Source organism: Globicephala melas, chromosome 12 (genome assembly GCF_963455315.2).
Source record: "Globicephala melas chromosome 12, mGloMel1.2, whole genome shotgun sequence".
Classification (NCBI taxonomy): domain Eukaryota; kingdom Metazoa; phylum Chordata; class Mammalia; order Artiodactyla; family Delphinidae; genus Globicephala; species Globicephala melas.
This window is the reverse complement of record NC_083325.1, coordinates 27,321,021-27,347,295: the sequence shown is the minus strand read 5'-3', so window position 1 is coordinate 27,347,295 and position 26,275 is coordinate 27,321,021. Positions and strand designations below refer to the sequence as shown.

The 26,275-nt window shown below is 38.9% G+C and overlaps 1 protein-coding gene and 1 pseudogene across 1 annotated transcript in view; one reads left to right on the top strand and one right to left on the bottom strand.

Annotated features, from left to right (window-relative positions):
- The window catches only part of LOC115850333 (uncharacterized), a 119,259-nt gene that overhangs the window by 920 nt on the left and 92,064 nt on the right, over positions 1-26,275 (bottom strand). The window contains exons 2-6 of the mRNA XM_070046905.1: positions 13,587-13,662; positions 10,739-10,862; positions 7,131-7,191; positions 2,246-4,101; positions 1,865-1,911 (exon numbers count right to left, since the gene is read on the bottom strand). Of these exons, the coding sequence (XP_069903006.1) occupies positions 13,639-13,662 (24 nt within the window). The 3' untranslated portion in view covers positions 1,865-1,911; positions 2,246-4,101; positions 7,131-7,191; positions 10,739-10,862; positions 13,587-13,638. The remainder of the gene's footprint in view (positions 1-1,864; positions 1,912-2,245; positions 4,102-7,130; positions 7,192-10,738; positions 10,863-13,586; positions 13,663-26,275) is intronic.
- LOC115850334 (RING finger protein 11-like) lies at positions 4,723-5,440 on the top strand (annotated as a pseudogene).

The window sequence follows — 26,275 nt, the reverse complement described above, 5'->3', positions numbered from 1 at the left end:
CACCACAATGCCTTGGCACACTGTAGGTTCCCAGAAGCCTTTCCACCTTTCCCTATAGAGATAAATGCCCATACTATTCTAATCAGATACATTCTCTCTAAGTGTGGCAGTGTTGACATGAAACAGAATAAGCTATTTATTTTTGAAACCAGGAACCTATTTTCACTTTATAAGTAAACACATATATAAATTAATTATAAAATGTAGAAATTCTAACCATGGCACATGCAGCAAATTTGGAAAATTAGAATTTAATTGTTTCAAAGGTAACATCAGTAAATCTAATATAATCATACAAAAGAAAATTTGGAGATCTGAGAAAAGTAAACACCTCCCAAAACCCCTCAATCCCACTTAATCTAAGTAAACTGGTTAATATTACTTTTGGTCTTTTTCCCCCTAGCATCTTTTTTTGACTGCTGAATCATAACCTATTATTTTCACTTATCGTAAGTAAGCTATCACTTTCAATGGTTTTATAAAATATCATAGTATGGATATAATAATTTACTTAGCTATTCTTCATCGTTAGAAATGCAAGCTGCTACCAATTTTTCCACTACTGTAAATAATGCTGGGATTAACATCCCAGAACATATACAACTGTATCCTAAGTACCTAGTCCAGAGTCTGATACATAGTAGGGAGTTTGAGGAATGTGCTGAGTGATTAAATGCATGTAGATTTTTCCATATTTTAAAGTATTTCTGTAACCTCATGGTGGAATTACCAGGTATGAACATTTTTATGGCTATTACAGTTATGTTTCGAAAGGGCTATACCATTTTTCAGTGCCCCTGGCAACACAAGCAACACCTTTTTGAAATGTTTACATCTGCTAAAAATGTCAAAACATCTTTTTGAAAACTGAAAGTTTACAATGTGCTAAAGTACTTTATTAACTCATGTAATAATCAACAACAATCCCAAGGTATATGTTATTAAAAATTTATTTATAATATTAGTAAAATTTCCATCTAATTGATAAGAAAATAGGAATTTAGAGATCTTACTCAAGATCACATACAGGGTGAACAGCAGAGCCAGGATGCAAACCCAGGTCCAGCCTTACAATCAATACACTGGACTACCTTGTCAAAAACTTGCTAAATTAATAGCAAAATGGCAAAAACTGTTGTTGTTTTAATTGTACTGAGGTTTTTCCTGTTTCCCAAGTAAAAGTATGTTTGTGATTTATGTGTTCAACCCCTTTGCAAGTTTCTCTACAGGAATTTTACCATTTTCCCTATAATTTGTATTTACTCTTTAAATAAAGCAAACTTCCTTATTCTGAAAACTATACCACTATTAATGCAGCCTAAGAATGTAAGATCCTTTCTGACACTCACATCAAATTATTGGCTTAAACTAAGTTTAAGAATCAATGAAAATTTCTAAGTCCTCTTCCCAACTGCCTCTAAAAACTCACCTATTCCCCCTCCTATACTTGACTCTCCACCCCTAAATGCAAAATATGGAACAAACAATACCCCCTGGTTGACACTGATCAGCAAGAAAACACCAGTTCACAAACACCACCAATACACAAAGAGTAGCCCCTGCTCGTGGCAACTAGAGAAAGCCCGCACAGCAACGAAGACCCAACGCAGCCAAAAATAAATAAATAAATAAAATAAATTTTAATAAGAAAAGAAAATGCTGAAATCCACTGACTAATTATTTAGGCTGTTATATCTCACTATTTCCAGATACATCCCTTTATAAACTTTTGGTAAAAGGTTATCTTATGTCAGAACAAATGAATTACAAACTTTTCTCTTTTTCCAAAATTTGAGAAATTCCCCTACACTTCTACCTTCAGATTTTATAAAAAGGGAAAAGTAGTGACAACCCTTATACTTACATCCAATTGCATCATCTGGCCACATGCCTTCTACATCAACCAAATATCTAAAAAACAACAAAATTCGAGTCATTTGTAAATAAAAAGAAAAGAAAATCAAGGTTTTGCAGAAAAGGTCCAATTTTGCTTTACAAATATAGATATAAAAATCCTAAGAAAATATCAGCACATCTAATCAATAATTATTAAAGAATGATATATACCATGAATACAAAAAGGCTTTATTCCAAGGATGCAAGGGTAACGCAACTTTAGAAAATCTATTAATATTTTCTATTAATATTAATATAGTTGTATTAATATTACACTAATACAACAATTTAATTAATAAATGAAAGAGAATAAAATACAGGACCAAACTGGCAGATGTTAAAAAGTTACCTGAGGGCTTCCCTGGTGGCACAGTGGTTGAGAGTCTGCCTGCCAATGCAGGGAACGCGGGTTCGTGCCCCGGTCCGGGAAGATCCCACATGCCACGGAGCGGCTGGGCCCGTGAGCCATGGCCGCTAGGCCTGCGCGTCCGGAGCCTGTGCTCCGCAACGGGAGAGGCCACAACAGTGAGAGGCCCGCGTACCAAAAAAAAAAAAAAAAAGTTATCTGATAACATACAACAGTCAGTTTTGGTCAAAATGCTTTGTACACTCAAAACAGGAGACTTAATATGACACAGTATTCATCAAGAACCAACAAATAACAAAAGACAAATTAGGATAAATATTAACATCATATCTAAAAACCCTATCTAACCAACCATAGGAGCCAGAAACTTAGGAATCACCATCACTGACAGCTATTTCTCCCTCACCCTCATCCTCAGCCCACCACCAGTGCTAACAATGATACTGCCTACATCTTTCCACCAAAATGCACACCATAGCCTGGTCCAAGCCACCATTATGCCCAATTTCTACAAAAGTCTCCTATCTTGTTTCCTCGCTTCCACTCTTTCTCCCTGCAGTGTATTCTCCACTCGGTAGCAAAATGATAGGTTGAAAATGCAATTGGGTATGTTCCACACACTCACCTCAAAAAAAAAAGTTCAATGGTTTTCTATTACTCTTAAATTCTGAAACCTTAAACATAAGCCTGCACGATCGAGCTCCTGCCCACACTTGTAGCTCCGTTATAATCACATGCTCCCCCAACAGCCCCACCTTCCTGGCCAGTTCCTCCAACACACCATATGCTTTCCTCTTATAGGGTCTTCTGCTATTCCTTATGCTCAGAAATCTGTCCCCAATGTCCGTATCTGCTTAATACCTACTCAACCTTCAGATATCAGCTGAAACATCCCTAAATAAACCTTCTCTAATCTCCATGATGAGATCAAATCCTCCCTAAAATATGCTCTCATGGTACCATGTTCCTCTCCTTGGCACTTGTCAGAGATGTAATTCTACATGCAGTGTATAATTCTTGAATATCTATTCCCTCTCTGGACTGTTAGAATTCACAAAGGGGAGGTCAAGTCTCTTCACTCACGAAATTTCACAAGTCTTTTTACTAGCACCCAGCACAGTGCTTAAATATAACACATGCTCAGTAAGTATTTCCTGCATGAACAACCATAAATTGGTACAGTGTAGCAACAACCACAAAAAGCATAAGGGCACCAACTCTTTGATGCAGAAGTCCCATTCTGAGTGAAGTTAACTGAGACAAAGCATATATATTCAAAGATGTTCACACAGGAATGTCCATTACTTTGATGTTTTATAATATCAAAAACTTCTGACTTTTATGTGTTCATCAGTGAGCAAAGGTACAAGGCAGCCTTAAAAAAAATAAACAAATGGGACCTAATGAAACTTAAAAGCTTTTGCACAGCAAAGGAAACTATAAACAAGATGAAAACACAACCCTCAGAATGGGAGAAAATGTTTGCAAACGAATCAACAAAGGATTAATCTCCAAAATATATAAATAGGTCATGCAGCTCACTATTAAAAAAACAAACAACCCAATCAAAAAATGGGCAGAAGACCTAAATAGACATTTCTCCAAAAGGACATACAGATGGCCAAGAGGCACATGAAAAGCTGCTCAACATCACTAATTATTAAAGAAATGCAAATCAAAACTACAATGAGGCATCACCTCAGACAGGTTAGAGTAGGCATCATCAGAAAATCTACAAACAACAAATGCTGGATAGGGTGTGAGGAAAGGGAACCCTCTTGCACTGCTGGTGGGAATGTCAACTGATACAGCCACTATGGAGAACAGTATGGAGGTTCCTTAAAAAATAAAAATAGAATTACCATATGACCCAGCAATCCCACTACTGGGCATATACCCAGAGAAAAGCATAATTCAAAAAGACATATGCACCCCAATGTTCACTGCAGCAGTATTCACAATAGCTGGATCATGGAAGCAACCCAAATGCCCATTGACAGATGAATGGACAAAGAAGATGTGGTAAGTATATACAATGGAATATTACTCAGAGATAAAAAAGAACAAAATTGGGTCATTTGTAGAGACGTGGATAGACCTAGAGACTGTCATACAGAGTGAAGTAAGTCAGAAAGAGAAAAACAAATATTGTATATTAATGTATATATATGGAATCTAGAAAAATGGTACAGATGAACTGGTTTGCAAGGCAGAAATAGAGACACAGATGTAGAGAACAAACATATGGACACCAAGAGGGGAGAGTGGGGCAGGGTGGGGGGTCGGTAGTGGTGAGATCAATTGGAAGATTGGGATTGACATATATACACTAATATGTATAAAATAGATAACTAATAACCTGCTGTATAAAAATAAATTTTTTAAATTCAAAAATAAATAAATTTTTAAAATTAATTAATTAATAATCATTTAAAAAAAAGAATGAGGTTGGAAGACTGTCAAAACAGCACACAGATCACACACTCAAGCCCCAGAAGATGGGGAAGTGCCTTAAGTACCCCACTTCGGATGACATCTCCCTGCCTCACAAGTCTCAGTCCGACTGGGCTAGCTTCGGCAAGGGGACGGAGCTGGATCAGGAGCCACTGCTGCCATATCTGGATCAAGTTCCAGTTTTGGTCTATCATACAACACCTAGCCAGACTCGCCTAGCAACTCAGCTGAGAAGAACAGAATAGGATAGCTCAAAAGAATAGGCCTCATACAGCATCAGCCTAAAGGAGTTTATGATCCTGGAAGAAATGGATCAGAAAAAAGGATCCGGGGGACTTCCCTGGTGGTGCACTGGCTAAAGACCCCGCACTCCCAATGCAGGGGGCCCGGGTTCGTTCCCTGGTCATGGAACTAGATCCCACACGCATGCTGCAACTAAGAGTTTGCATGCCACAACTAAGGAGCCCACTGGCTGCAACTAAGACCCGGCGCAACCAAAAAAAAAAAAAAATCAATAAATAAAATAAAACAAATATTAAAAAAAAAGATCCAGGAGTGTGTGATCTGTGTGATGGACTTTGTTTATGACAACCCAATTTGATTTCTGCTGTGTATGCAGGTCACCTGGGCTGTACAGATGACTGGCTGATGAGATCCTTCACGTGCCCCTCCTGCAAGGAGACAGTTGATGCAGCACTGCTTTTGTCCTACGAGACTAACTGAGCCAGTGTCTCTCACCTGACTTCAAGAGAACCATTATTTTTGGTGGTTTTGATCTTTTGTCGTTGAGCCCAAAGAGCCGGGGATTAGGAATTAAGATAATGCATGAAAGTTTCCTAATAATTCCTGAACGGCTGCAGATGTTGGGGAAAAGTACGTGATATTTTAGAAATTTAGGGGGAAAAGTAAGATGCTATTTTTATGTAAAGCCTTCACCCAGTGTTTAAAAATATAATTGTATTTAGATCTTGTTATTGCTCCAGTACATAGGATTTGTGTAAAGTGTTACAGCAGCTATATATGTTTCAATTGTGTGTCGAAGATTAGGATAAAGATAGTGGTTGTTTTTCCTAAGTGAGATAACTTTCTTCTTCCCCCTACCCAAATTCTTTTCTGAAGTTGCTGGCATTTGGGTCAAGGTTTTATTTAAAGCTACATTTTATAACACTGGCACAAAAAAAAGTAGTTTTAAGCTTGTTTGCATAGTTATTTTTTTTTTTAGAATAAACATAGAGCATTTATTTTTTACTTTATAGGAACTCCACAAGTTAAGGTCCCATTGTTCTTTTGCTGTGATTGTTGTTACTATTGATGTTGCTGTTTTGTCTTTGCTGGTTCTTTCTAATCTACCATTTGTCGTTATTGGCATATAATCATCTCATGGTCACAAAATGGCTGCTGTAAAACCAAGTATCATATTCTCACAAAACAAGGAGGAAGCAGAAAAAGAGTCCAAATGGTCATTTTCCTAATGCATATTTATCTTTTTTCAGAGAAAAATATCATTCTCATAAGCACAATAACAGCCTTCCCCTGTTTACTTATTTGCCAAAACAGACTGATATGACCATTCATAAGACAATTCATGGCAAAGAGGGATATGATAATGATTGCCTCAGCCTAACAAGGATATATCCACCAAAGCTGAATGCTTCACTCCTCAAATAAATCAACACTTTTCTACATACAACATACAAGTCTCTTGAAGGGTTCTTCATAAGTGCATTAGGGAAGAATTTAGTATGTCATAAGCACTTAAGAATTTGACATTCAACTGTAGTAGTATCCATGTTGGTTAATTTTCTTATAAGCCCCATGATGAGTTTGAAAAAAACTGAAAGAATTAGAATATCAGGTTCTATTAAACTCTTACATGTATCTTGCTTAAGTTTTTGTTCATTAATTTATATCCAACTACATAAAGCAAATTTGGAGGAAAAAATAATAATAAATAAATAAGACTGAGGTCTCCAAATATTTTCATAGGAAGATGTGTACCATATAGTAAATTATAAACCAGAATGTCTAAATACTATACCATTAAATCACATGTACAGTCAGTTCTGTATATCCAACGGTTCCATATCCTGCATATATGGAAGGGCGACTATACTACACCATTTTACATACAGGACTTGAGCATCCGAGGATTTTGGTATCCATGGGGAGTCCTAAAACCAATCCCCTGCAGATACCAAGGGACAATTGTATATGCTTATATCTGCATTTTTAACGTCTGAAAAAGTATGTGCTAAATAATTACTGGTCTTAACCTCTGAGTAGGGGGCAAAATTGCCTTCCACTTCATACATTTCTCTGACTGCATGTTTTGCATTCAGCTTACATTAGCTTACGTTACTACTGTATACAGTACAATTTAAACAAGGTCTGCCTCCTGGGGTTGACAACTCACCTGCAGATGTGGTAGCCAGTCCTGTTTAAACCATGGGTACAGTGGACACCAATAAGCCTGTCTATAAAACAGTGAATATGGAATTAAGTAAGCAAAGTAGATACACTAAAAACAAGTTATACAATTTTCTGAAGAGTAGCCTTTATTAGTTACCACAACACTACCACTATCCTGAAAAGGAAAAACTCTGAAGAAAAGAGTGTTTTTGCAGGAACGTACTATAAAGTCAAAATTCATTGTCTCTGGGAAATTTTGCATAGCCTCCAATCAGATGCAATAGTGTGGACTGGAGAATGCCCCAAAGGAACTGATTTGACTATAGAAAAAGGGAGTGGAAAAAAACCAGGCTATCAGAAGAATACAATTTGATTTTGAGTGAAACAAATGGAATGCCTTCACTTTTAATGCTCCATATTAAAAAGAACAAACAGTTTCTGAAGGGCTCTTGGGGTCCCAAAGCACTTCCATTCCTTCTCTCATTCACTGCTGCTCACACGTCATGGGTCTATGTGCCTGTGCAGTTCTTGGGTAAGTAACACCGTGCTTATTTCACAATGAAAAAGTAAGGCTTGAGACGTAAGCCCAAGCTGCACAGCACGCAAACAGAAAAAAGACTAGAATCGAGTCTCAGATTTTTCCAAGTATGCCACAGTATTTCGTGGTCCAGCACTGGAAAAATTATATGAGAAAGTAAATAAAAAACAACAACATGTAGCTGATCTCTGCAAAAGGTATGTCTGTGACTAGGTGGTGTCTGGCATTCGTCATCTCCTGCCTGGATTACTGCCGCCCTACAATTCTAACGATCTCTTCTATTTCAACTGATCCAGGCTTCCCTGGTGGCGCAGTGGTTGAGAGTCTCCCTGTCGATGCAGGTGACACGGGTTCATGCCCCGGTCCAGGAGGATCCCACATGCCACCGAGCGGCTGGGGCCATGAGCCATGGCCGCTGAGCCTGTGCATCCAGGAGAGAACATGGCAATGAGAGGCCTGTGTGCCACAAAAAAAAAAAAAAAAAAAAAGTCTATTTCAACTGCTCCTCCACATGGAAGATGTTATCTTTCTAAAATATAAACTTGGCTGGATTGCTCTGTTGCTTAAACATCTTCACTTAGAACAGAACAAAGCCCAAGTTTTTAGCATAGCATTGAGCACTCTATATAAACAAATATCACTCTGTCTCTCCAACTGAATTATAAGTTCAAACTATGACTTACAAGGACCTACATCATCCACCTCCCTCCTTTCCCCTGCCACCCTCCCTGATCTTATTCTCTACTGCTCTGCCCTCACTCACTTACCCCTGTCCAGCCACACTGGCCTCCTTACTATTCCTCAAACATGCCAAGCACAGTCATGCCTCAGGGACTTTGCACCTACTATTCCTTCTGCTTCAGAACACACCCTCCCACCTCATCTGCACTCTCCTAGAACACACAATCCCACACCATCTCCTCTCTCCCAGATATCCAATGGCTTGTTTCTCACTCCAAGGCTCTGCTCAATCGACATCTTAATAGAGGGGACTTCCCTGATCACCTACCACATTCCCTCACCTCTTCATCTTCTTTTGTTATTCTCCAAAGCATTTACCACCAATTGACACTCCATATATTTACTTATTTATTCATCTCTCTCTCCCACTAGAATGTAAATTACGTAAGGGCAAGAACTTTGTTCTGTTCCTACTTCCTAGAAGAGTGCCTTCAATGTAGAAGGTATTATACAAATATTTGCTGAAAATGAATGTATGAATTCTCTGCCCTTTCACACTACCCTCTAGTCACACCAGAGGCTGCCCCTCCAGAGCACAAGTTCAAGCCCTGTGCCTTCTGTACCTGTCCCCAATACCTGGGCTGTCCTTTCCTCATTCCGGAAAAATCCTCTTCCCCAAAGCCCAGCTCAAATGCTGTCTCCTCAGTCAGGCCTTCCTCAATTTCTCCTCTATATTCCTGCTGCATTTGATTCTTCTATTATAATTAACCCACTTATAGTCACTACATGTTTCTCTTCCTAGATAACTGTAAGTTGCTACTGAACAAAGACTTCTACTCACTTCTGTATCCCCGTGCCCTAACAACAAACCTATAAGGCTCTCAGTGTTTACTGAAACAATTTATTTTCTGAGTCTCTACCAATTCTAGGGAGTGGATAGTATAGTCTCCTCATTATCAGTGAGCCTGGCACCTGTGGGAGGGGCTTATACCACAGGAAGTCACCCATGGATCATAACTAAGGTTGTGAGACTGCAATGGCAGAGAGCATGGTGAAGTTAGCCCACTGCATGCAGAAGACCCACAGAGGAGTCAGCATATGCAATGGACTACACTTGGTATAACATGTGAACAATCAAGGTTTACAAACGTGTTCTCATGCACTTGTAAGGATCTACTAGCCCACGCGGAACAGACAGAACACACACAAAGGAGCCTGGAGGAAGTGAGTAGGCCGGCAGCTGCACCCTAACATCTTAAGAGGTAATATTTCTGTGACTACAGTTTACACGAATCAGATAATTTGCCTCCCTTCTAGACACCCTGGTTATCACACGCAAGGTCAAGTCTCTCAAATTTTAAAGCTAAAGTACAGGGAAGATCTGTGAATAGGGCTGAAGATATTTAAGAGCTAGTACCTGCATTAAGCAACCAGGTTATAGAATGAAAAGTTATCTTGAAATTCCAGTCTCTCCCTCTCTCTCTCACCTCCTATCCCCTATCTTCCCACCTCCATCTCTATTCCTTCTCCCCTACTCCCTGTTTTATGTATATATGTGCATCCTTTTATATATACACGGAATATTTACTGTCTGTTAGATTTATTTAATAAAGTGCACACTCCTCAGGCTAAATTTAGAAAGAGGACAAAATGAACACTTTCTCATGGGCGTCAGTGGTGTTCCAAAGACAAAAGATTCCTCAGTCTTAAAACATGACAAATACGATGTTCTTTCTGATAGCTAGATGCTAGAAATAGGCAAGTGGAACCTTAAATTCACACGCTATTAAGACCTACTATTAACAGAGTAGATCTTAAAGTGGAAACAAGAAAACATCAGCCTTTTAAGTTCTTCCTGTCTGAAGATAAGAATAAGAGGTGGGAGTGTTCTTCCTCACTTGCACCCGAAGTGTAAAAGCGGCAAAAATATCTTAAACACATATACGATGAGGAAGCCGCTCTTCTTGTCCACTCTGTTTTGTTTTGCTTCTACGGATCTGTCTCACTCCGAACCTTTGCTTTTTGTTTTCTCTTTTATATACGCTAAGACCCTGAGAGTCTTAACCTTTTCTTCCACCTCTCAACCAATAAATAGGACAGAAGAACATTTTTATGTTTTTATGTATTTTCCATTCAAATTTTTAAAAAAGAGGTAAGTAAGCTAGTTCAGTTGAGATTTCTCACAAAAATCACTTTCCAAACTAAACTAAATTGTTGTGACCATAAACAGGAAAAACACCGTACTCTATTAGCACCATCTGACATTTCCACCTTAATGTTACCAAACACAACAGGCCTAATATCAGAACTATTAAAAATGTTAAAAATCCCCAATCCCACTCAAAATGCATACCAAAGTTCAGGTAAAGGAAAAAAAAACAAAAACAACTCACCATTATCTTTATTTTCTTTCAGAAACCCTTTAACAGCACATTGGAATTTAAAAATGGTGTGATCATCTGGCACCAGATGCCCAATTGTACAAATTTTTAAATAAGGGATAATTTCTTGTAAGTCCTACAAGGCAAAACCATGAAAATATATATTATTTCCAAGCTGCTTCAAGATAATATGGAATGGGGTGAAACAGGTGGGGGTATAGATAAAACATGACAGCCATCAGTTGGGAAATAATAAAGCTGGATGATTTCATGGGTATACAAGGAACACTTACAGTATTTTAATACTTTTGTATATGCTTAAAATTTGTGATAATTGTTTAAAAACAAGACGACACTGTAGGAAACAGTTTGGCAGTTTCTCAAAGGTTAAGCGTAGAGCTACCATATGATCCAACAACTCTGCTACTACCTACGCTGCACATCTAACAGAACTGAAAGCAGGGATTTGAACACATATTTGTACACGAATGATCATAGCAGCATGATTCACAATACCTACAAGGTGGAAAAAACCCAAGTGTCAATCAACCGTTGAATAACAAACCATGGTATATACACACAATGGGATTTATCAAGCCAAAAAAGGAATGGCCTTTTGTTACATGCTATAACATGGATGAACCTTGAAAACATGATGTTTTGTGAAATAAGCCAGACATAGAAAGAAAAATGTTGTAGATTCCACTTACACGAGGTACCTAGAATAGGCAAATTCATAGAGACAGAAAATAGAATAGAGGTTTCTAAGGGCTGGTGGGAGGGAAAATGGGGTTGTTACTGTTTGATGGTTACAGAGTTTTTGTTGAGCATGATGAAAAAGTTTTGGTTATAGACAGTGGTGATGGTTACACAACACTGTGACTGTATTTAATGCCATTGAACTGCATATTTATAAATGGTTGAAATAAATATAATTTATCTATATTTTACCACAATAAAAAAAAGAGAAATAACTGAGCTGAAATTTCAATTCTTCCTTTTCCGAGAGTCAGTTTCATCGCCTGTAAAATTAGTAATTGTAGTTGTCTATCCTCTGAGCTTAGTGCAGGGTAAGCACTCAGTAGGAGATATCAGTACTACTTCCACTTCAACAGCAAAGGATTGCTGTGAAGATTAACTAAGTCAATGCATATGAAAGAACTTTCTAAATGGCAAACTGCTATACAAATCTTAACGAACATGAGGTGTTACTGTCTCCCAAGGCCATGGAACAGGTCAGAAGAAGGATAATTCTTTTGCACTGGTATGTCCTACATGGGCCAAGAGGATACATGGGTTTTTGTATTATATCAGAAGATATTAGGGAAAGAAAGCATAAAACTTAGAGAACAATTGTCTTTTACTGTGATGCTTAAACATGCTCAGGCAACTGCTTAAAATAAGGGCTAAAGACATAATGGACATACCTTTCTTTCCTTTTAGGCTACTACTATTCTTAGTAAAAGTTTACTTCATTTTCAAAATATAGAACATGGAAGCTTATAGAATTTCTTAAGCATATCTAGAGCCTACTGCCAAATATATAGTTCAATTCATATCTTTAATCTCATTTTGAAACAGCAATTACAAATGTGTATTTATGGAAACCACTAGCTTCCCTTTTTGAACGCATGAAAGAAGGCCAGGATTCACCTTAGCATAAGATGATAACTACTGAATTACTCTCAATTATTACAGTATCAGAAAGAAGGTCATTTTCAATTATGGGTTCCATTTACCTCTGGCTTATAATAGCGGCGAGTATATGTTAAGTCAATAATCAGCCCAAGTTCTTCATTCTGCTCTTGCAGTTGTTAAAAAAGATCGAAGGGGGAAAATTATTCTTCTGGAGCAAGATTCTTTTCAAAACTCAGAAAAGAATCAGAAAGAATAAAATAAGAAAGCACATGTGTTTAAAATCCTTTACTGTATTATCCATTTATTCAAACCCTGTGATGCTAACATATGAGATTCAAAGTAAAGTTTCCTCCTCTGGAATTTACAAGCGATATTACAATCCTTTCTTCCAGAGAGATTAGATGGAAGAAAATAAGTTCACTTCTCTATATTTATTTCTATATTTCTTTGTTTCATTTTGGTCTCCTAACCAGACTGTAAACTCCCAGAAGGCAGGGACCACATCAATTGTGCCTACCACTGTATTGCTGGCTCCAATCAGAGTGCCTGAAAATAGACACAAAAATAAATACTTCTTGAATATCTACATATAGGAAGGATGGCTTTCACTGCTAAATATTCTTTCATGTATTTGGCTTATACATGTACCCTGTTCCATTGATCTGTTTGGTTATTCAAGTGTCAGCAACACACACTGTTTTTTAAATTAGTAGACTAGTTTTAGAGCAGCTTGAGATTCACAGCAAAAGTGAGCAAAAAGTACACAGTTCCCACTTACACCCGCTCTCCTACATCCCTCACAGCCTTCCCCATGATCAACATTCCATATCAGTGTGCTTCAATTGTTAGAATTCATGAACCAACACTGAAACATCATTATCAATCAAAGTCCATAGTTTATTGCATTCATGGTACAAGTAACTGACTATTCTATATTTCTAGTATGGTCATCTCTAAACATTTACATACTGAGATACATATTACTTTCTTATAAATTACTTTATTCTTTATTTATAGTTAAGGCATTATATTGTTGTTGTTTTTTTCAATTAAGTACAGAATTAGGTTGTATTTATCTATGAATTCCATTTCTGGAGAGTAAAGGAGGTATTAAAAAGTATTTGCTATAAAAAGGGAAAATGGAGTACGACAGGGTTGAGAGCCAGGGCTCTATATGGTGAATTCAGATTTCTGGAAGAATACGGTATTAACTTTTGCTTACCTTTCTGAAAGGAACTTTGAAAGCAATGAAACGAGTCCCAGGCATCCGCTGTTCAACTGGGAGATAGTCCTTCCACCTGTTAATATATTTTTTGTTAGGAAAATTTTATGTTAGGCTGTCTCCCTGCATAGGATGGATGCGCCTTGAAAATGGAAATCATATCCCTCTAGGGTAGGTCCCTGTTCTTTCTGCTTTGCATTTTGCTGCTCCACTTATTCAACCCCACCTAATAATAACCTATACTTCCCTTGTTCCTGTTTTCCCATCTTGAAAACAGATAAAAGGCAACGAAACAATGCAAAGGTCTCAACAAATAAGGGATATCTAAAACCAGAGATGGCCAGAACTTCTGTATCCCTGATAAAACCTAGCCTGCTGTTGACTACTAAGGTATCATTAATACATGCGTGCTGACTGAAATAGCTCAAACTCAATTCTTCCACTTCACAGTTTATTTTCAGTCCTCATACAAAACCTGATGATAAAATTCCTTAATGCTAGGAATCACAGTGAAAAATAATATCTGAACTGACTTCTGTAAGATGAGTTAGAACTAAGGTTAATTCAGTGTAGCTGAAGCATAGAAAGTGAGGGCAAAAGTGGCGCAAGATTGGGCCAGAGCAGAAGAGAGGATTCTAGACCACGCAAAGTCTTAAAGGCCAACGGTTTGTTTTCTATTCTCAAAACAATGGTTTTGAGCTATGTTTATGGGCAATGTTCCAACTTGCTTTTAAGGTTTCTTGTGTGAAGAATGGATTGGAAGGAAACAAGATATATGGACACTAGTTAGGACCTAATTGCAACAGACAGGAAAGTTCAGTATTAGGATGTTGAGGAAGAGCTGACAGATTCAGAAGAAATTCAGGAGATAAACTGAAGCGGGCTTAATGGGGTATGAGATGGAGGAAAGGAAGGTCTTAGGGAACTAAAGCGTTTACTGCACATATGAGCAAAGTCTCAAAATTAATCATTTCATCGTACAGAGGTAGATCTCTCAAATGACATCAGTTAGGAAGCAACAGTATGCCCTTTATCATTCCAAGAGACAACACAAATCAATTGTTTCGATGGAAAATTCGGAGGTACCCGTGTGTTTTTTCACTCAAACTTAGTTCCAGTTCCTCTTACATTTTCTGTGCCAAATCAACACAGCTTGAGGAACTGAAGGGGATTCCATCCTGGTAATTAAGGAGGGTCCCCAACACTGACAGTCCCATCTTAAAAAGCAGTCACTCTGCATTTTACCCGAGGAGCAATGGCCAGAGCCTCCCTTTTAAAACGGTGGGGAGAAATCAGAACATCACACACTGTCCCTTTCAGCTACTGTGAACTGAGCTGCGAGACGACCAATACCCCCTAGCACAGCACGGATGGGCCAGCTCGCGGGAGCAACTGTGACAGGCGACAGCACAAGAGACGAAGCCAAGGCCCAGGGCTCTGAGCTCCACCGGCAACGCCCAGGGGCCAAGGCGTATTACCTTTCCGGGATGTGCTTTCCGCCCTTCCTCTTGGCCGACGAACGTCCGGAAAAGCCGCGACGCTGGCCCCAGCGCCCGCGGGCATGATGCCACTGGCTCATGTGACCCCCAAGATATCGTCCACCCAACGTCAAGAGTGCCAAAGTCGCCAACCCGGCGCCCCCGGTGCCAGCACAAGGCCACGAAACATAGGCGCCTAGGCACAAGCCCACGCAGCTCGCAGACCTCCTTCTACTGCGCAATCACCATCGCCCGTCGAGATGATGTCATCACGTCGGCCTACTGAGATTCTTCATTAGTAAAGAGGATTCTGATGCCTGCAATTTCCCTCCTTAGCAGGAGGCTGGTAGCAGAGGTCCATTAGTTCGTGTGTGTACCCTTCAGAATTCCAATCATACGGGACATGGAAAGTTGTCCCACTCTCCCACTTTCTTGTGTGGTTCTTTCACATATTTCCCAAGTGCTTACATACACACCTGTATCTTGTATGTAAGTATTTGTGCGTAAGGGATATCCTGTATTTTATAGAAGAGCAACATACTGTACATAGTCTACAATCTGTCTTGGATAGTGATTTTCCCAGTCAATTTTTGCGTACATCCATTCTATTCTCTTCAATAGCTGCGTAACATTACATAATTTACATGACCAGCCCAATATTGATGGACTTTTAGTTGTTTTCAGTTTGCGGTTTTTTGTTTGTTTTCTGGTTTTGTCCTCTGTTTCAGATAGGCTGCAATGTGAACCTCTTTACACATGTATATAACTATATATAAATTTCTAGACATACAAATTCTGGAATGAAAGAGATGCAAACTTAAAATATTGAAAGATTTTCGATCAATCTAATCTGCCTAATCAACCTTCAAAATTATTCTATCAACTTATACTCCACTCACAGTGAAACATTTATTGGGTTTCTATTATGTGCCTGGTATCATGCTGGAGGTTGACAGTATGGATTTACATTTTAGACAATTCCAAAAAATGCCTGAGAGAGGTAAAAGTGGAGCTCAAGTATAACATTTCCGCACAGTATCAAGCATATGGATCTGTACCTGTTAGAAAAACTATGAATCATGCCACAAGTGGAACAGCAAAGAACAGCATGTTCTACAGTAGTTCTAAGGGTATAATAGCATACTAATTTCCATTGTTATTTATAATAACAAATGTTTTTGTCAGTTTTACTTTTTAGTTTCTAATTTCATTTTTATTAACATCTGTATTGAAGTATAATTGCTTTACAATGGTATGTTGGTTTCTGCTTTGTAACAAAGTGAATCATACACATATGTTCCCATATCTCTTCCCTCTTGCGTCTCCCTACCTCCCACCCTCCCTATCCCACCCCTCTAGGTGGTCACAAAGCACTGAGCTGGTCTCCCTGTGCTATGTGGCTACTTCCCACTAGCTATTTTACGTTTGGTAGTGTATATATGTCCATGCCACTCTCTCACTTTGTCACAGTTTACCCTTCCCCCTCCCCATATCCTCAAGTCTATGCTCTAGTACGTCTGTGTCTTTATTCCCGTCTTACCCCTAGGTTCTTCATGACCTTTTTTTTCCCCCTTAGATTCCATGTATATTTTTTTTCCTTAGATTTGTGTTAGCAAATGGTGTTTGTTTTTCTCTTTCTGACTTACTTCACTCTGTATGACAGATTCTTGGTCCATCCACCTGACTACAAATAACTCAGTTTCGTTTCTTTTTATGGCCGAGGAATATTCCATTTTATATATGTGCCACATCTTCTTTATCCATTCATCTGTTAATGGACACTTAGGTTGCTTCCATGTCCTGGCTATTGTAAATAGAGCTGCAATGAACATTTTGGTACATGACCCGTTTTGAATTATTGGGTTTCTAAGGGTATACGCCCAGTAGTGGGATTGCTGGATCGTATGGGTGTTCTATTTGTAGTTTTTTAAGGAACCTCCATACTGTTCTCCATAGTGGCTGTAGCAATTTACATTCCCACCAAAAGTGCAAGAGTGTTCCCTTTTCTCCACACCCTCTACAGCATTTATTGTTTCTAGATTTTTTGATGATGGCCATTCTGACCGGTGTGAGTTGATTTCTCATTGTAGTTTTGATTTGCCTTTCTCTAATGATTAATGATGTTGAGCATTCTTTCATGTGTTTGTTGGCAATCTGTGTATCTTCTTTGGAGAAATGACTATTTAGGTCTTCTGCCCATTTATGGATTGGTTTGTTTATTTGGTTTTTTTTTTTTACATCTTTATTAGAGTATAATTGCTTTACAATGGTGTGTTAGTTTCTGCTTTATAACAAAGGAATCAGTTATACTTATATATATGTTCCCATATCTCTTCCCTCTTGCGTCTCCATCCCTCCCACCCTCCATATCCCACCCCTCTAGGTGGCCACAAACCACTTAGCTGATCTCTCTGTGCGATGCGGCTACTTTCCACTAGCTATCTATTTTACGTTTGGTGGTGTATATATGTCCATGCCACTCTCTCACTTTGTCACAGCTTATACTTCCCCCTCCCCATATCCTCAAGTCTATGGTCCAGTACGTCTGTGTCTTTATTCCCGTCTTACCCCTAGGTTCTTCATGATCTTTTTTTTTTTTTTTTAGATTCTATATATATGTGTTAGCATACAGTATTTGTTTTTCTGTTTCTGACTTACTTCACTCTGTATGACAGACTCTTGGTCCATCCACCTCACTACAAATAACTCAGTTTCGTTTCTTTTTATGGCTGAGGAATATTCCATTGTATACCTGTGCCACATCTTCTTTATCCATTCACCTGTTTATGGACACTTAGGTTCCTTCCATGTCCTGGCTATTGTAAATAAAACTGCATTGAACATTTTGGTACATGAGTCTTTTTGAATGATTGGTTTATCAGGGTATATGCCCAGTAGTGGGATTGCTGGGTCGTATGGTCGTTCTATTTGTAGTTGTTTTTTTTTTAACATCTTTATTGGGGTATAATTGCTTTACAATGGTGTGTTAGTTTCTGCTTTATAACAAAGTGAATCAGTTATACATACACATATGTTCCCATATCTCTTCCCTCTTGCGTCTCCCTCCCTCCCACCCTCCTTATCCCACCCCTCCAGGCGGTCACAGAGCACTGAGCCGATACCCCTGTGCCATGCAGCTACTTCCCACTAGCTATCTACCTTACGTTTGTTAGTACGTATATGTCTATGACTCTCTCTCGCCCTGTCACAGCTCACCCTTCCCCCTCCCCATATTCTCAAGTCTGTTCTCCAGTAGGTCTGTGTCTTTATTCCTGATTTACCCCTGGGTTCTTCATGACATTTTTTTTTCTTCTTAAATTCCATATATATGTGTTAGCATACGGTATTTGTCTTTTTCTTTCTGACTTACTTCACTCTGTATGACAGACTCTAGGTCTATCCACCTCATTACAAATAGCTCAATTTCGTTTCTTTTTATGGCTGAGTAATATTCCATTGTATATATGTGCCACATCTTCTTTATCCATTCATCCAATGATGGGCACTTAGGTTGTTTCCATCTCCAGGCTATTGTAAATAGAGCTGCAATGAATATTTTGGTACATGACTCTTTTGGATTTTGGTTTTCTCAGGGTATATGCCCAGCAGTGGGATTGCTGGGTCATATGGGTGTTCTATTTGTAGTTTTTTAAGGAACCTCCATACTGTTCTCCATAGTGGCTGTAGCAATTTACATTCCCACCAACAGTGCAAGAGTGTTCCCTTTTCTCCACCCTCTCCAGCATTTATTGTTTCTAGATTTTTTGATGATGTCACATCTGACCAGTGTGAGATGATATCTCATTGTAGTTTTGATTTGTATTTCTCTAATGATTAATGATATTGAGCCATGTTGCATGTGTTTGTTGGCAATCTGTATAGCTTCTAGGGAGAAATGTCTATATAGGTCTTCTGCCCATTTTTGGATTGGGTTGTTTGTTTTTTGTTATTGAGCTGCATGAGCTGCTTGTAAATTTTGGAGATTAATCCTTTGTCAGTTGATTCATTTGCAAATATTTTCTCCCATTCTGAGGGTTGTCTTTTGGTCTTCTTTATGGTTTCCTTTTCTGTGCAAAAGCTTTGAAGTTTCATTAGGTCCCATTTGTTTATTTTTGTTTTTATTTCCATTTCTCTAGGAGGTGGGTCAAAAAGGATCTTGCTGTGATCTATGTCATAGAGTGTTCTTCCTATGTTTTCCTCTATGAGTTTGATAGTGTCTGGCCTTACATTTAGGTCTTTAATCCATTTTGAGTTTATTTTTGTGTATGGTGTTAGGGAGTGTTCTAATTTCATACTTTTACATGTACTTCTCCAGTTTTCCCAGCACCAATTATTGAAGAGGCTGTATTTTCTCCACTGTATATTCTTGCCTCCTTTATCAAAGGTAAGGTGAATATATGTGCGTGGGTTTATCTCTGGGCTTTCTATCCTGTTCCATTGATCTATATTTCTGTTTTTGTGCTAGTACCATACTGTCTTGATTACTGTAGCTTTGTAGTGTGGTCTGAAGTCAGGAAGCCTGATTCCTAAGGCCTCATTTTTCGTTCTCAAGATTGCTTTGGCTATTCGGGGTCTTTTGTGTTTCCACACAAATTGTGAAACTTTTTGTTCTAGTTCTGTGAAAAATGCCAGGGGTAGTTTGATAGGGGTTGCATTGAATCTGTAGATTGCTGTGGGTAGTAGAGTCATTTTCACCATGTTGATTCTTCCAATCCAAGAGCATGGTATATCTCTCCATCTATTTGTATCATCTTTAACTTTTTCATCAGTGTCTTATAATTTTCCGCATACAGGTTTTTTGTCTCCTTAGGTAGGTTTATTCCTAGATATTTTATTCTTTTAGTTGCAGTTGTAAATGGGAGTGTTTTCTTAATTTCACTTTCAGATTTTTCATCACTAGTGTATAAGAATGCCAGAAATTTCTGTGCATTAATTTTGTAACCTGCTACCTTACCAAATTCATTGATTGGTTCTAGTAGTTTTCTGGTAGCATCTTTAGGATTCTCTATGTATAGTATCATGTCATCTGCAAACAGTGACAGCTTTACTTCTTTTCCGATTTGGAAATCGAACCTGCATCGCCTGCATTGGAAGGCATATTCTTAACCACTGGACAACCAGGGAAGTCCCCACTCTTGTATTATTTTAAATTTAGTCCTCATTTCTGAATGTTTTTTCTTTTATTTTGAATTCCGTCCTGAGTTCTATCATCTTAACTAATTCTGGTTTACGCTGTTTGTTCATCTTTTTTTTATTATGGTAAAATATACATAAAACAAAATTTAGTATTTCTACCATATTCAAGTATACAATTCAGTGACATTAAATACATTCACAATGCTGTGCGACCATCACCACTATCCAAATTCAAAATAATTATGTCTAAAGATTGAGCAGGACCTCAGAAAGATGGAGGCAGCAGCATAGTTTCTGTATCTCTCCAAACCGTTTCATGGAAGAAGATCAACTAAAACCAAACACCCATAGGTGGCATTTATCAGCATTTACCATTGCCAGAACTTTTTCACCATCCTAAACAGAGACTCTAGAGCCATTAAACAATAACTTCCCATTCCCTCCTCGATTCATGTTGTTTCATCTTTTCCATTGTTTTTCCTAACATCTTTTAGCCCACTTTGAAATAATAGATTACAGTTTTGATCTGTTTTGTGGATCTGTCTTTTCCAACTTGATTTTATTGTCTGAAGAGATCCTATTCTGCTCCTTATTCTCTTTTTTCTTACACTACCTCTGTGCGGGATTTGATCCCAATCCTTTTCTTTTAATGATTTTTGGTTGAAAAAAGTTTTAAAGCACTTTGAAAAGGAGGTGCGAGGCCATGTGGAAACGTGTTCCTCATGGCTGTTTCATCAGTGCTTCACACACTGTTTTGAAATAACTCTTTTCCAGGAGACATAAACCAGTGGGCTTTATCATTGGACAGAGTGCAGAGAAAGGACCCCACAAAGGCTGATCTCCTTAGCAAAAATGATTTAGTTATGGTTTCACCCAAGATTGGTCACAATCCAGCCTGGGAAACTCAATGAACCAGAGACAAGGTATAATGCCATATTTCCTTCTCTCTGCCTCAGCTCTCAAGGATTGTTCACCTACATGTTATGAGTAATTATTAGTTGATTTCTGTTCATAATTAGTATCAGAAGACACAGCACTTATGGGCCTAATTACACTGCCCAGCTACGCAACATTCTTCTTCATTTTGCCTTCCTGTCCACCAGCAGGAACCTGATTTATTTTTGTTCTCCCCTCACCACAGCCCAGTAATTTTTGTGAATGACTCTCAGTCTCGCCGGAATCTGTATCTCTCACTCTGCCCCAACATCCCACCCCATCATTCGCTCCCTGAAGTGTACTCTAGAAATTTAGGTAAACTGGATGTTTTACCACTGTTCACCATCTCTTATGAAACCAGAAGAAGAGCAGCTCTCTTATGGAATGACAGAGAACTTGTAAGGATAAAACACCAGTCTGCAGGAGAAAGGGAAGAAGAGAATGATGGAAATAGTTTCCAGGAAAACGATTTTTACATTTTGTTTTGTTTGTTCCTGGTAAATAAATTGAAATCTTCTAAACATTAAAAGAAAATCTAAACCACTAAATTCAATAATACAGGAATATAACTTGTTAAAAAAATTTCTTTGGGTGCGCAGCATGTGGGATCTTAGCTCTCCAACTAGGGATTGAACCCACGCCTGCTGCATTGGAAGCACAGAGTCTTAACTGCTGGACCACCAGGGAAGTCCCAGAAATATAACTTTTAGAGGAGAAGTTATAAACCCATTGGTTATATGAACTGGAGATTTTTAGTAAGAAGTCATATATTTTAAATGACTTGGAGCTTTAAAGGAAGGAAGGAAGGAAGGAAGGAAGGAAGGAAGGAAGGAAGGAAGGAAGGAAGGAAGGAAGGAAGGAAGAAAAAGGGACTTCCTTGGTGGTGCAGTGGATATAATATCAAAAATAAAGTAATTAATTAAATAAATTTTAAAAAGAAAAAAATGCTGAAATCCACTGACTAATTATTTAGGCTGTTATATCTCGCTATTTCCAGATACATCCCTTTCAAAACTTTTGGTTAAAGGTTATCTTATGTCAGAACAAATGAATTACAAACTTTTCTCTTTTTCCAAAATTTGAGAAATTCCCCTACACTTCTACCTTCAAATTTTATAAAAAGGGAAAAGTAGTGACAACCCTTATACTTACATCCAATTGCATCATCTGACCACATGCCTTCTACATCAATCAAATATCTAAAAAACAACAAAATTCGAGTCATTTGTAAATAAAAAGAAAAGAAAATCAAGGTTTTGCAGAAAAGGTCCAATTTCGCTTTACAAATATAGATATAAAAATCCTAAGAAAATATCAGCACATCTAATCAATAATTATTAAAGAATGATATACACCAGGACTACAAAAAGGCGTTATTCCAAGGATGCAAGGATAACGCGACTTTAGAAAATCTATTAATATAATTATTTACATTGATACAACAACTTAATTAATAAATGAAAGAGAATAAAATACAGGACCAAACTGGCAGATGTTAAAAGGTTATCTGACAACATGCAGCAGTCAGTTTCGGTGAACATTCTCTGCACGCTAAAAACAGGAGGCTTAATATGACAGAGTATTCATCAAGAACCAACAAATAAAAAAACACACAGTGTAGTGACTCTAAGTGGGTTAATTATGATAAAAGAATCAAGTGCAGCAGGATGTTGAGAGATGATTAGTGATGTTGAGCAGCTTTTCATGTGCCTCTTGGCCATCTGTATGTCTTCTTTGGAGAAATGTCTATTTAGGTCTTCTGCCCATTTTTTGATAGGGTTGTTTGTTTTTTTAATAATGAGCTGCATGACCTATTTATATATTTTGGAGATTAATCCTTTGTCGATTCGTTTGCAAATATTTTCTCCCATTCTGAGGGTTGTCTTTTCGTCTTGTTTATACTTTCCTTTGCTATGCAAAAGCTTTTAAGTTTCATTAGGTCCCATTTGCTTATTTTTTTTAAGGCTGCATTGTTCCTTTGCTCACTGATGAACACATAAAAGTCTGAAGTTTATGATATTATAAAACGTCAAAGTAATGAACATTGCTGTGTGAACACCTTTGAATATATATGCTTTGTCTCAGTTAACTTCACTCAGAATGGGACTTCTGCATCAAAGAGTTTATGTCCTTTTGCTTTTTGTGGATGTTGCTACTCTGTACCAATTTATGGTTGTTCATGCAGGAAATACTTACTGAGCATGTGTTATGTTTAAGCACTGTGCTGGGGGCTAGCAAAAAGACTTGTGAAATTTCGTGAGTGAAGAGACTTGACCTCCCCTTTGTGAATTCTAACTGTCCAGAGAAGGAATAGATATTCAAGAATCATACACTGCATGTAGGATTACATCTCTGACAAGTGCCAAGGAGAGGAACACGGTACCATGAGAACATATTTTAGGGAGGATTTGATCTCATCATGGAGATTAGAGAAGGTTTATTTAGGGATGTTTCAGCTGATATCTGAAGGTTGAGTAGGTATTAACCAGATAGGGACACTGTAGAGAGATTTCTGAGCATAAGGAATAGCAGAAGACCCTATAAGAGGAAAGCATATGCTGTGCTGGAGGAACTGGCCAGGAAGGTGGGGCTGTTGGGGGAGCATGTGATTATAACGGAGCTACAGGTGTGGGCAGCAGCTCGATCTTGCAGGCTTATGTTTAAGGTTTCAGAATTTAAGAGTAATAGAAAACCATTGAACTTTTTTTTTGAGGTGAGTGTGTGGAACATACCCAATTGCATTTTCAACCTATCATTTTGCTACCGAGTGGAGAATACACTGCAGGGAGAAAGAGTGGAAGCGAGGAAACAAGATAGGAGACTTTTGTAGAAACTGGGCATAATGGTGGCTTGGACCAGGCTATGGTGGTCATTTTGGTGGAAAGATGTGGACAGATTCTAGAGGTATGTAGGCAGTATCACTGTTAGCACTGGTGGTGGGTTGAGGATGAGGGTGAGGGAGAAATAGCTGTCAATGATGGTGATTCCTAAGTTTCTGACCCCTATGTCTTTTAAGATAGGGGTTCCCTCCTTGTGCCTGGGAAAACGCACGTATGTTTTAGCAGTAGGACACCAGCCTCTCAAACAAACTTAAAGGCGGTCGACTCTAGTCACACTAGGATACTAAGCTGAGCGCTTCTCATCATTGGGCTGAAGAGGAAGAGGATTAAGGCAGAGCTCTGCAACCGTTCTAACACACTGCGCTCTCTGGTGTGCACTCTTGGGCAGAGAGTACAACATAGGCGGAATTCCTTTTGCCTCAATTTGACAAGACGAAAGTATTTCTGGTCGGAATACGGATCGTTTCAGGCAGTGGCAACGATTTCTAGGCAACTCACCGTTGGCTCCCTTACCTGAAGGCAGCTGTAAACTAACGTGCGGAAACCGTTGCGGCATAGGCCTTCCAGAGGGACTGTAGCCTTATTCCAAAGAGACCAAGGAGTTTCAAAGGCCGAATCGATACAATGGGTGACATTTCTGAGGTCTGGCACTCAGGAGACTCACCCATGGTCTACAGAGAGAAGCTAGGACGACACACATTTCACACAGCCTTCACTCTAGATGAATCCACCGTGTACGCTGGCACGAGGGCATGTTTCGAGGGCATGCCTCTTCTTAATTCGCACGGCTGTCCCTTTAACAGGGCTCACCTCGCACTTGACTTCCATTTGACCCTCCACCTAAGGAAAGGGCTCTGCCACTAGACTCTGCCTGCACTACCCAGGAAGCAAGCGCTACTCCTCGTGGAAGAGGAACCCGTCTAAGCAGGTAACACTAAAGACTCCGCCTTCTGAACGCTTCCAGTAAACGGTCAACGTTCGCCCTGAAAGCTGCCCTGGAAAAAACTCCCCTGTCAGGCTTCCACGCAAAGTGCAAGTTTTTCCTTCTGCAACATTACCATTTTCTCACACCCCTGGAGCACAAGGCTGTGTGGGGTTTTCGTGAGAAAATCCTGAAGCATACACGTCTGCATGTTCCCTTTGAGGCATGTGGAGGGGTCTGCTTCTAAAGAGTTTGTATTAGCAACTAATCAAGATGTTTTTGCAGAAGGCTCCTGATTAGCTGTTGGTATACTAAGAGTGAATCAGAGTTAGCATAGTTTCTGATTTACATTGTCAATGTGGATGATCATTTTTTACTCCTGGGTGTGGTGGTGGTGAGGAGTGAGGGAATGTTCCTTTCCTGCTGCTGCTGTTTCTGTCCTGTCAAGAGAGCTCTTAGGGTCATTTCAGCCCTGCTTCTTTACTGACTCTGCCCCAGGGTGATCAAGTGACTTATATAGAAATCTTGAAAAGAATTAAGTGAGCATGCTTGCCTTGACTAATTCTGTTCTCTCCCTTGAGAGTGTGAGTGAGTGTCTTCCGTTTCTCTCATTCTGTGTATTACTAGTTAGTAAATCTGCCCAATTCCGGAGTTCTGTTATATGATCATTTCATTGAAACTGGATTCTCAAGCCAGGGCTATCAACAGTAACAGGAATATTCGGCCCTCCATCTTTTCGCTTTTATCTTGTTTCCTAATTTATTCCAAACCAAATGGAATTAAGGCATTGTACTAGCTGGAAGGTAATTAAAAAACCCTAACACTTGGTGCATTACCTGGGAACACTGAGAAATAAAAAGAAAGGAGCAGACATTTTAGAGAGCAAACTGTCCTTGTGGAAGATATTTTGTTACTGCCAAGGAAGGTAGCCTAGTGCCTTGGATTTTAATGTATGGTGGGATTTTGAGACCTTTGACTGTTTGAAAATATTTAGGTTTGTGCAGTAAACTGCTGAAGCCTAGAAAAGGTTTAATGCATGCTGTATAAGTGTCCCGTGCTTGCTAGGAGACTAATAAACTTGGAGGCTTAACACAAGAGAAATTTACTATCTCACAGTTGTAGAGGCCAGAAGTGCGATATCAAGGTGTCAGCAAGGCAGCTCTCCCTACAGATGCTCTAGGGGAGATTCTATCCCTTGCCTCTTTCAGGTTCTGGTGGTTGCCATCTTCCTTGGCTTGAAGCCACATCACTCAGTTTTTGTCTCTGTCTTCACATCACCCCCTTTCTGTGTCTGTATCTTCTCTTCTGTCTGTCTCAAATGTCCCTCTGCCCTTCTTGTATAATAAGGACAACTGTCATTCTATTTAGACCCATCCA